The 12,153-nt window shown below is 44.4% G+C and overlaps 1 protein-coding gene across 1 annotated transcript in view; it reads left to right on the top strand.

Annotated features, from left to right (window-relative positions):
* CHST12 (carbohydrate sulfotransferase 12) overlaps window positions 1–10,573 on the top strand; it is a 40,675-nt gene extending 30,102 nt beyond the window's left edge. Inside the window, exon 2 of the mRNA XM_082259955.1 lies at window positions 8,848–10,573. Within this exon, the coding sequence (XP_082116081.1) occupies window positions 8,925–10,187 (1,263 nt within the window). The 5' untranslated portion in view covers window positions 8,848–8,924 and the 3' untranslated portion in view covers window positions 10,188–10,573. The remainder of the gene's footprint in view (window positions 1–8,847) is intronic.
* Window positions 10,574–12,153: the final 1,580 nt, after the last annotated feature.

Here is a 12,153-nt window from a genome sequence, read left to right as displayed (position 1 = left end):
CAGCTTTGTTTATCTCATGGCACGGTTCCATTAACTGTTGAATATTTTGTTTCTTTCATAACCCCAGTTCTATCTGGAAAAAAAAAAAAAAGGCATACTATATTTTTTTTTTTTTTTTTTTTTTTTTTTTTTGACCCTTCTGTTGGTCCTGGTGACCACTGTCACAGGGACAAAGTGAGGAGAAATCCTACATTTTAAAGATGTCCTGAGATGAGGAGAGATCTTCCACTGAGGACACATGTTTTGGTGACAACTGTCTAATGTCCCGTACACACTATAAGAAAATTGGACCAACATTTTGGTCCAAGGAACAATCGTACAATTTTCTGGTTGTGTGTACGCATTTTTCGACTGCTGATTCCGACCTGAACAAAAATTTCCGAAGGGAAAAACTCACATTTTTTTTGTACGAAAAAAAAAAAGCAAACTATTTTCATTTAATGTGTACCGTACGATTATTGTACGAGAAATATCAGAAATGAAAGACTACGCATGATCAGAAACAATAAAAAAAAATACAAGCGTTTGCGTACATTTTTTCTATCTTCAGTTCTGACTTGCTGTGGATCATTAATGAAAACCGGCCGATTGTTCGCCCATATTTTCTCATAGCATATACGGGGCTTATGTCACAAGTTAGCCTATAGTTTTGTCTGTATATTCTTACCTCCTTGCTGCAGTGCTTCTGTCTTGCTTCCCTTCACATGTGGTGTTTGGGCTTCTATAGGGCGTTGCCTACTCCACTGTGGGTTATATCCTGTTCCTGTCAATTACTTCCTGGGTCACCTCCCTGCAGCTTCCCTATATATACACATGCTCAGTGCACGGCTCCTTGCTTGAGCAACATTGCTGTTCTCTGAGCTCCCAGCCATGTATCCCATGGTTATTGTATCTGATCTCCTGTGTACCGACCCGGCTTCGTTTCTCCGACTGTGTTCGTCTGCTGCCTGTCCTGACCTCGGCTTGTCTCTTGGATCTCCCTATAGTCTCCTGTTTACCCTGCACGCGCCAGCGGTCTCCACATCCTCAGCTGGGCCTACCTTGGGGCCGCGACCTGGTTCCAGTCTGCTGCAAGTCCATCCCCACCATCAGGGGCCCTGGTGAAGAAGCAGGCTGGGGCTTAGACTCCGCGCCCTGGGGAATCCTGAGCTGGGGATCTATAAGGGCTCACTACCACAGACTCGTGACAGCTTAAGCCTCCTTCCAAATAAGGGATTCTCCCCTATGGTGCGCCAGATTTAATTGGACTTGTGTCAATTTACAACCAGCTACCTCTGGGTCCAACTCGATCCAGCAAAAAAAATGGAGGGGATCCGTTCCCTCTAAGGCTGCCCCGAGCAGCCTTGGTGTAAATGGACAGCTGATCTGTTTACATCCGACTACCCATAGAGAAAAGCAGGCTGTGTCCTGGTTGGTTCTGCATAAGCTGAGTGGGAACGGAGTGGTCATCTGCCCTGCTCCTCTTGGCAAGAGAATCAGTGGACAAATCTCCTGAGAGATAAAAACAGATCCGACCCGTGTAAGAGGGGCTTTGGATGGGAATTCCCCCTCACTTTTGGGTAGATGAATACATACACTTTAAAGAGATGTTGGTACTGTAGCATTATTTTACTAAAAATGGTCACTTCTGGGGTTGTTTTAAAAAGAGAGCATCTTTGTGGACAGTTTTTTTTTTATCTGTGACACGTGGACAGATCAGCTATTTCTCCCCTGAGTTCAGTGCCTTCTTCAGCATAGCCAGTTTAGTCTGAGTAAACAACAGCTTCAGCCATATCCACAAATTTGCTGGAGTGTGTCAGCCTGTTCAGCTGTTCTCACTTAGACTGTGCATGGAATTCGCCTCTTCCACTTCCAAATTTACTTAGAGAGGGAAAAATCAGCAGTCTGAGGTTCATTCAGCTCAGGTTCACACTGAGGCCGTTTTGAAATCGTGCAAGTTCAGCTGAACTCGCACGATTTCCAGCCTGGCATTTCAGTTCGACATCAGGGGTGATTTGACCGACACCTGTAGGGGTTCCTCCACTGACGTATATGGAAATCGCACCCCGAAGTCGCCAAAAGTAGTACAGAAACTACTTTTGGGTATCGATTCGGCATCGAAAGTCAGCGTCGCACCAATTCGGACGGTGCAATTGGCTCTGATTTGACATGTCAGATCGGACCAATGTGAACGTGGGCTTCCACATGATTGATGGTGAACACTAGTTAAACTTTAATCATGTATGTGTTTTTTTTTTTTTTTTTTTTTTTAATCATTTTCCACTTTTTAATACAACATACACAGACGATCAGCAAGTGCAGGTCTTTGTCACAAATGAAGATGTCAAACAATGACCACATTTATTCACTTTTAGAATTTGTGGAAGCGTAATGCAAGGTATACAGGGTATGAAGGATTTGTCCACAACGCAAAGCACGAGGACAGCTCATTAAGTTTGAATGAACTCTAAACCAAATAAAAATTCACATGTACAGTACCACTTTTGGCATCCCTTGGCATGTGACACCACAATGCACATCCATGCTATTTAGTGGGCTATCACACATGTGTTTAGGTCTGCTGTGTTTGTGCATTGGGGCGTCATTCAAAAAGAGTATACGTTTCGGGAAAGCCAATAAAACCCTTGCGCTTTCCCACCTGTATGGCCCTTTAAAATACCCTGCGCCAGGTTAAAAAGTCCCTGCTGCCCATTTTGGTAACTTTACCGACACAGGAGCCAGATTCAGGCAGCTCCTAATAACCTCACTTAGTAAATAAGGAAACTGGAGGTAATGAAGATCAACTCTTAAGGTCCTGTTCACACCTAAGCTCGTAAAATGCTCATCTCCGAAGTCTCAAAATGCCCACGCAAAAGCCTATTAATTTCAATGGCCCCTGTTGACATATCGCCGTTTTTTTCGCCTGAAGCTCAAAAAAGTACATGAGCTTCTTTTTTGCAGATTGCAAGTGTTTTTGTTTAGATGTCAATACCTGCAAAAAAAAAAAAAGCTTGAAAACCATACGTTCAGGTGTGAATGGAGCCTTAGAAAACAGTGTCTGATCTCAAAATCTTAAATATTAATTCTAATATTAAACCTGTGCTAACGTGAAAGAAAATATAAACAGCCATTGTACACGGTGTCCTGATACCCAGCACTCAACAAAATACCAAGTTCAATAGCCAAGCGATCCAATGCATAAATTGTGATTAAAAACAAACATCAGTTCGATATAGTGCATATAAATTTATGAATGTGTGACCAAAGATAGCTGAAAAGTCCAACTATAAGAAGAAAGAAAATGGAGATTTGTAGTCCCACAGGCCATGATGGAAACAGGAGTCTTCAAGATAGCCAAGGTGACACCATCCACTCTCATGCTCTGCCTGTCTGAAACAGATGTGCCCCCCCCTCCCCCCCTATAAAAGTGGTCTATGTGCGCTCTAACCTCTTGCGCATATATCTATCTATCTATCTATCTATCTATCTATCTATCTATCTATCTATCTATCTATCTATCTATCTATCTATCTATCTATCTATCTATCTATCTATCTATCTATCTATCTATCTATCTCCACTGGGACCCACTGATCTTTTAGGACACAAGCAGGACGCGGCGCTCTGCTATGTACACAAGGCAGACTTGACGTTCTGTCAGTAGGGAAGGTATTGATTCTGTGTTTCTGCAAAGCAGGAACACGGATCTTTGCCTTCTCATAGTACAAGTTCCTCCCCAAAAGTAACCAAGCACAAGTTAGGCACACAGTTAACCCCTTGATCGCCCCTGATGTTAACCCCTTCCCAGCCAGTGTCAGTACAGTGACTGCATATTTTTAGCACCGATCACTGTATTAGTGTCACTGGTTCCCAAAAAAAAGTGTCAAAAGTGCCACTTAGTGTTTGATTTGTCCACTGTTGCAGTCCCGCTGTTGATCCGCGCCGTTACTGGTAAAATAAATAAATTCCGTAGATAGATATAGCCCATAGTTTGGTTTGCGCAAAAGTTATAGAATCTGCAATCAATATACGCTTATTGGGATCAAAAAAACTGAATACATATTCGCCTAAATTGATAGTCATGATAGTCATTGATAGAAATTTTTAACTTTTTTCCTTTTTTTTTTTTTTTTTTTTTTTATTGGAGGCATTTTATAGCAGAAAGTAAAAAATATTGTTTCTCTTTCGTTCATAGACAGATACAGCTCCTGTCATTCTTGACCATTGGGTTATGCAGCCACCTACAGGAGTAGGACACTAGGCAGAAAAAACTTCTGGCTACACCCATAGGCAGTCCTAGGGGGTATACTCCCTCTGCCTACTATAGTCACTTTTTATCTGCCTAGTCAGGGGTAAGGACCTAGTTCCTTGCTGGGATCTTTGATCCTGGCAAAATTTTTTAGATAGAAAATGTTTTCCTCTTGAATTTTCCCTGTGAGATCTACTATCAACTGCCAGACTGGGCGACGGGCTGGATAATTTAGATCCAGTGGTCACCCTAGTGTGGCCAGGGAGCGCATGCAAGCCTTAGCTCCGCGCCAGGTCGGCCGCGACATAGCCCCACTGGATGTGTCCTGGCCCTGCGAGTTAAACGCCTTGCGAGGTCACATATGACCTGGCCTTGGCCTGAGTCGCAGCGTTCCTCCTGGCAGACAGCCCCCCTATTTCAATGGAGAGGAGGATCTGTCTGGAGCGGTGCCCACCTGGTTCCTGGTATGGTGAGTAGCTCTATCCCTGGAGGGTTTTGGGTGTGGAGGGGGGACGATCAGACCACCAGGTTCCCCTTCTTCCCGCAGGCACCCCCCCCTTCCAAGTTCCTCATCCTGCCCCTCCCTCCATGTATACATGTATTTTTTTTTTTTTGGGTGGTCTGGCCCCTTACCTGTGGTGGGGGAAGAGCGCTAACTGGCGATGGTGGCGGAGGGGTGTGCCGCCGGTGACTGGACGATCGACTGGTGGTGGGTACTCCTATACAAGGCGACCATGTTTGTGTAGTCCGGGAGGTGGAATGCATTGCAAATAGCGGCAGCCATGACAATGAAGCCCCGTGGGTGGCGATTTTCAGTGAGCCTCTTCCTTATTCCCTGGTGCTGACTCCTTGATCATTTAGCTCGTGCTGACTCCTGGCTCATTTTAGCTTCCTGATCGCCGCATGTGTAGTGCAGTTTCTCCTGGTGACTGCAGGTGCCTGTGTGGGCAGGTGGTGAGTCTGGTGGGGTCCTCTCCCTCTCTGCTGAAGATCGCTCTGTGCCTTGTGCTTGACAACCGGGTGGTGCTGCAAGTGCGGTGGGGGTTGTCCCTTAGCAGTGTGTTACACTTTTTGTGAGGTCTCCCTGGTGACTCTGAGCACGTTTCCCCACCTGATCCCCTCATCTATTCATGGACTGACGGCGGTCCTGGAGTCCCTTGTGTCCCAGGTGGAGATGGCTTGCGGGCATCGGGCTAGCAAAAAGCGGCCCCCTGCCTCATCTGTCTCATCAAATTCTGAATCTGGTTTTTCCACTGCTGACGTGGGTCACCCTGCTGGGCCTATGACCATGCGCCTGGAATCCTCTGATGGTGAGGATCATTCCTCCATGTCTGCGACTGCGCACGAAAAGGAGCTGGTAGATGCACTGATTGTATCTGTGCGTGAGACCTTGAAGCTGGGGGACGCAGCTGAAGCTGCAATGGAGGCGCAGGTACCTTTTGGCACTCGCAACCCATCTAGAGTAGCAAAGGTGTTCCCTTTCCCTGCCTATTTTGACAGAATTGTCGCTAAAGAGTGGGGACGACCAAAGCGTCCCCGTGGGATTCCTAAGCGCTTTACTAGGCGTTACCCCTATGAGGAGTCCTTCCTTAAGTGGACTGTGCCACCAGTGGTGGACCCTCCGTTTTCTAGATTAAACAAGAGAACCATGATTCTGGTGGAAGAGTCCCCAGCCTTTAAGGATCCGGCGGACCAGAAGGCGGAGGCTGTGGCCTGCATTATGTACACCTGGTTCGGCAATGAGGTCAGTGTTTACCATTGCCCTAGTGTCGCAAACTCTGACCAAGTGGGCTAAGCTCCTTCGCCGTGACCTGAAGAGTGAAAAACTCTTGCCTTTTCGGAACTGGCGGACTAGCTGGTCCAGGGGCTGCAGTTTATCTTTAATGCCTCTTTTGGATGTGGCTCCCCTGATGGCTTGCCTCTCTATTTTGGTGGTGTTCCTTCAGTGTGTCTTTTGGCTCAAATGCTGGTCTGCGGACCAGACTTCGAAAAAGACCTCGACTGATCTTCCCTTTCAAGGTGATCTGTTTGGAGCTACCCTGGATGACATTGGCATAGACGTTGGACCTTCCTTCTTGGTTTTTTTCGTCCCTCAGCGTCAACTGGCAAGGGCTCGAAGCCTTTCAGGGCCTCCTCTGGCAGATCCTAATAACCTGGTTTTGGCAAGCCAAGAGCAGGCTTCTCCAGGCCTGTGGACAAGGCTCCTTCAGCATGAAGGTGTGCCCTCACTCATATCGGGGGATGGGGGGACATCTTCGCTGGTTTCCCGACCCGTGGACCTACCTGGTGCAAGACAAGTGGGTCCACAAAGTTGTTAGTTTCCAAGATCGAGTTTCGCTCTTTTACCCCGGCAAGGTCTGTTTGGGGCGGTACAACACCTGTTCCTTCAAGGGTGATCATCCCAGTCGTTCCCTCCTAAGGTGGTCTCTGACTTTTTCATTTAAATGAAGACCATGTGTTGCCTTCCCTTTGTCCCAGGCCTAAACATCCTAAGGAATGCTTGCCATGCTTGCCATGTAGGCCATGCATACCTTGGATGTGGTGAGGGCAATTAGGGTGTACCTGGCAGCTACAAAGTCTTTCAGGAAGTCAGACTTTGTGCTCAAAGATGTACCTCGCAAAGGGTTGTCTGCTTCCTCTGCAAACATTTTCAGTTGGATCAGACAGATGGTGGTTCAGGACTGTTCCATGTTGGCACTACTATGGGATGTCCCAATGGTCAAGAATGACAGGAGCTGTGTCCTTCAATAAACGAAAGAAAATAGTAATTTTGACTTGCCGTAAAATCCATTTCTCTGATGTTCATTGATGAACACAGCACCCACCCGTCTATGGAGTTATAATTCTCCTGACACTGCTTGTAACAAAACTAAGTGGCTATAGCAGGTCGAGGGAGTATACCCCTTGTACTGCCAATGGGTGTAGCCAGAAGTTTCTACTTAGAATTCTACTCCTGTAGGGAGCAGCATAACCCAATGGTCAAGAATGACAGGAGCTGTGTCCGTCAATGAACATCAGAGAAATAGATTTTATGGTAAGTCAAAAATCCCATTTTTTTTTCCCCCCAAAGTTTGTCGGTTTTTGTTTTTATAGCACAAAAAATAAAAACTGAAGGAGTGATGAATTACCACCAAATGAAAGCTCTATTTGTGGTGAAAAAAAAGGACATAAATTTTACATGGGTACAGCGTCGCACGATGGCGCAGTTGTCAGTTAAAGTAACGCAGTGCCGTATCGCAAAAAATGGCCTGGTCATAAGGGGGGTAAATATTCCAGAGGTGATGTGGTTTAACATAGCAGATCTGGCATCACAAAGGCAGGAATGATCCTCCCAGGAGAGTAATTAAATAGCACCACCAAAAGAGTAGTACCAGACTCATCGACATAACTGATAAGCTCCCATAGGTTTGTTTCGATCGCCCTCAGAAGGATCGAAACCGCATGAAAAAGATAGGTATCGGTAATTGGTAAAAGTATCCGTACTCTTACCCACTCTGAAAAAACTGGTATCAGTGCATCCCTTTTCAGCAGTCCTGTTTATATTACATGGAAAATGTCAAGATTATGTTTTGTTTATGTGCACAAAAGAATGTATATTTTACTAAAAATAGGTTTTTATAAACCTTTGGGTAAGGTTTCTATTTTTAAGTGCCCTGTACTTGTTTACAGCTTCTGAAGGTGAAAAATGCAGGCATGGCTGACATACTAGAAAGAAGAGGGTGCTCTGTACCTCCTCTGATCCATTAATTTTGTGTAATGTAATATCCTGCTATTGTTGCCTATTCAGAACTTCTTTAAACCTCGTTCACACTTATGCAACTTGGGAACAGGTACAATATCATCACATTTGTTTTTAATTGTACCCCAAATGCACCAGCCAAAGCATGTGCCTACAGGTATGCATTGCACTTCTTTTGTGCCAGGGTCATGCATTGAGGCATCCCATTGAAACGAATGCGCTTCCCTAAATGTGCAAACATGCGCGCACACACTTTTTCACCTGCATAGGTGTAAAAAGAGCCAAACAGCATAGCCGTATGTTAGCTTAAAACTTACTGCCTGCAACTGTTAATTAAAGTGGTTCTAAAGGCTGAAGGTAAAAAAAAAACCTTCAGCTTGCAGCTACCCCCTGCCCCCCTAATACTTAAGCCCAATCACAATCCAGTGATGTTCACGAGAGCAGCAGTTCTCCCTCCTCATTGGCTGAGATGCTGGAGACATTGGCTCCCACTGCTATCAATCACAGCCAGTGAGGAGGGATTGGGGCTGAGTCACTCTCTCTGTCTTATGGACACAGAGCGGGGCTCATGAGTGAGCATGCATAAGTGCCCCCTAAGCAAGTGGCTCCCAATAGGAGGAGGATGGGGACTGCTCTGTGCAAAACCACTGCACAGACCAGGTAAGTATGACATGTTTGTTATATTTTTTTAGAAAAAAATGTTTTGCCATTACTAACCCTTTCCGGAAAAAGTTATATTTTTAGTAAGCTGGCTAAAGAAAAATGTATAGTTTTGAAAATGCATTTAAAAACCATTTCCTATTTCTTTTATTGCATTTGCAATGTGTGATTTGTTACACTATCATTGCCAATAGAGATAACATAAATTCATGTTTTCCAGGTTGATTTCATCAGACTCAGAATGGGGAACCACTTTGTAAAAGCATTGTGACAAGACGTTCAACAGTTTGCACAAGAATGACTAAATCACGCTTGTTTTGCTTGGTGGTGGTACTGGGTTCTGTTTTTATGATACTTTTCATCATCGTTTACTGGGACAATGTTGGAACAGCCAATTTTAATCTTCACACTTCCTTCTCCAAATCCTTCCCTGCACACTCAGGTGGGGAGCATACAACAACCTCTCCAACCACAGAAAACGAACATGCCTCTGACATTGACAGGTTTTTGGATGGATTTCTTAACTTTGCAACCGTAAAGGATGATTTTCAAAGCGCAAAGGGTGAAAAAGAGACCTTGAAAGGGCCAAATAGCTTGGAGGAAAATGTTAGGGGCTATGACTGGTCTTCTAAAACAAAACTTGAGGAGGCTGTGCAAGATCAGGAACTGGTGCAGCAGGAGAGAAAATTAATTTTGCACAGGTTCTGTGGCAATTCGAGCTTCAATTACAAGACAAAAAATCGGGACTTTGACGACATTCCCAACAAGGAATTGGATCATCTAATAGTGGATGATCGACACGGTGTTATTTATTGCTACGTTCCGAAAGTAGCCTGTACCAACTGGAAGCGGGTAATGATCGTCTTGAGTGAGAGTCTCTTGGACAGAAAGGGTGTTCCCTACGAAGACCCCCTACTGATTCCTCGTGAGGATGTCCACAATACCAGTAGTCACCTAACTTTTAACAAGTTCTGGCGAAGGTATGGGAAGTTCTCTAGACACATGATGAAAATCAAATTGAAAAAATACACCAAATTTATCTTTGTACGAGATCCTTTTGTTCGTCTTATCTCTGCCTTCCGCAGTAAGTTTGAGCTTGAAAATGAAGACTTCTACCGGAGTTTTGCTATACCCATCCTAACCCGCTTCTCCAACAGAACCAGTGTTCCCACTAATGCAGGAGAGGCCTTTTCCTTGGGAGCCAAACCATCTTTCTCTCAGTTTATTCAGTACCTTTTAGATTCCCGGACTGAAGAACAGCAGCCTTTCAACGAACACTGGCGCCAAATTTACCGCCTTTGTCATCCTTGCCAGATTGATTATGATTTTATAGGCAAGTTGGAGACTCTTGATGAAGACGCATCTCAACTTTTAAGGCAGTTAAACTTAGACTCCCTCTTCCAGTTTCCTCCCAGTTATCGGAACAGGACTGCTAGTAGCTGGGAGGAGGACTGGTTCTCCAAAATCCCTCTTGAATGGAGACAAAAGCTCTACAAACTATATGAACCAGACTTTGTTCTTTTTGGATACCCTAAACCAGAAAACCTTCTAAATGTATAAAATGGTCAAAGAGAATATTTTCAATACCAAAAATGAACAATGTTTGTCTGCCTTTTGTCAGGTTTTCCTGGAACGGGAAAAAAATACATTTTCTACAAGTTTCTCTACTTTACATTTCATGCTCAACAAGGGATTTCACAACTCTCATGTATGGTTTATTGTGATGGCAAATTTTTAAAGGAGGAATTTTTTTAAAATTCTACATTTTAACAAAAAAAAAAAAAAATGGGGCTATAAACTTACTTTGCAGACCTACCTTCTCGGGCGGAGTTCTCAGAAATGCTTTTTACTGTTATTTTATAAATTAATATATTATTTAAACTATTTAAAGTTGTGTGCAATGAGTACCTGATGGAGTAAAGTAGAAGATGGTTGTTGAATCAGACTGTGTGCTTTTTATTTTGAAGGTCCTTCACTATAATTATCAGTTACGGGAATTAGACCCCGTTAACTCTACGTCGCTTCCGACTTAGGGGGCGACCTGTGAAGTCACGTGCAGCTCGACTTGCATGGACTTCATAAAATGAATGTCTATGCAAGTCGCTCCAGGTCGCCCCGAAGTAGTACAGGACCCTTTTTCTAAGTTGGAGCGACTTGTGTCGCTCCTATTAGAACCGGTCCTGTACTACACTATGGGACGCGACGGTGCGTGACTTGTCAGGCTGACCAAGTCGCCTGACAAGTTGTACCAGTGTGAATGGAGACTTAATGTGACACTCAAGCCAGATTTTTTGTTTTTTGAGATAGTGGAAGAATTAGGACTACTGATATATTTTTTTATTTTTACGTGATTTTGATGGGGGGAGTTCTCCTTTCTCCTTCCTGTCCTAGTGACATCTGGCTCCAAATAGGAGGGTTAGGGGAATTCTCACCAGTAGGGTCAGAAAAAAAATTATTTCAATTAGTCATGTCCCAGATGAATGGATTCCCCACATTTCTGTCTCGTTGATGGCGGTATTAAAGTGTTGCTAAACCTAGGACCCTGCATTCACTTTATCTGGTTTCCTGCAGTTCACAGAACATGGAAATGCAATAGTTTTAGTAAATATAAACCTGAATGCATCAGAGCAGTCTTTTGACTTCTATCAGTGTCTAAACTATATCAGTGTCTAAATAAAGGTTGTAGGAGGAGTTTTCATTCTGCTCTGACTGTCCTGTAAGGATGCAGGACCCCTGGCCCTCTGTCTGTACAGTGCTGATTGGCCCTGTGCTGATCACATGCTCCCTCCAAAGAGAAAAAAACTCCTTAGCAGTACACACCAAACTGAGCATGTGCAGCTTCTCCCCTAGCCTCTGTTTTATCAGGAGATGGATTGGGGGACAGTGGAAGAAGGGAAGGGTCAGAGAAGACTGGATCAAACAGCCTTTTTACATAGTGCAGAGGAGATTAACCCTTAGGTTCCACAGTGAGTAAAAACAAGCATTCTTTAACTACTTGCCGACCGCTCACATGGAGCGTACTGCGGCAAAGTGGCTACATTCCGTCCAGCGACGTAGACCTACGTCGCTGGACTCCTCCCCTTGTGGGCGGCGCGCTCGCGCCGCCGGAGGCTCACTCCCGCTGTATTCAGACACAGCGAGAGTCGGGCCAGGGGAGGAGAGGCGGTGATCACCGCCGCTCTTCCCCGATCGTTGGGGATCGAGTGAGGAAATCCGTCCGCTTGTGTAAACAAAGCGGGCGGATCTCCTATGTGACAGTCCCGCAAAAAAAAAACGCAGATCACCGCCATTACTCGTTAAAAAAAAAAAAAAAACAATAAAAATGACCGTAGTTAGTAGCTGCGATAACGTTTGCGCAAACCAATCAAAATACGCTTATACATATTTTTTTAGCAAACATATGTAGCAGAAAACAAATTGGCCTAAAATGTGAAAAAATTTTGATTTTTACATTTTTTTGGGGGGAATTTCATATAAAAAAATGTGAAAAATATTATTGTTTTTTTTTTCAAAATTGTCTCTCTTT

Source organism: Pelophylax lessonae, assembly GCF_965119305.1.
Source record: "Pelophylax lessonae genome assembly, chromosome: 6".
In the NCBI taxonomy this organism is placed as follows: Eukaryota; Metazoa; Chordata; class Amphibia; order Anura; family Ranidae; genus Pelophylax; species Pelophylax lessonae.
The sequence above is the reverse complement of the archived record's forward strand: the minus strand, read 5'-3'. Positions and strand labels throughout refer to the sequence as shown.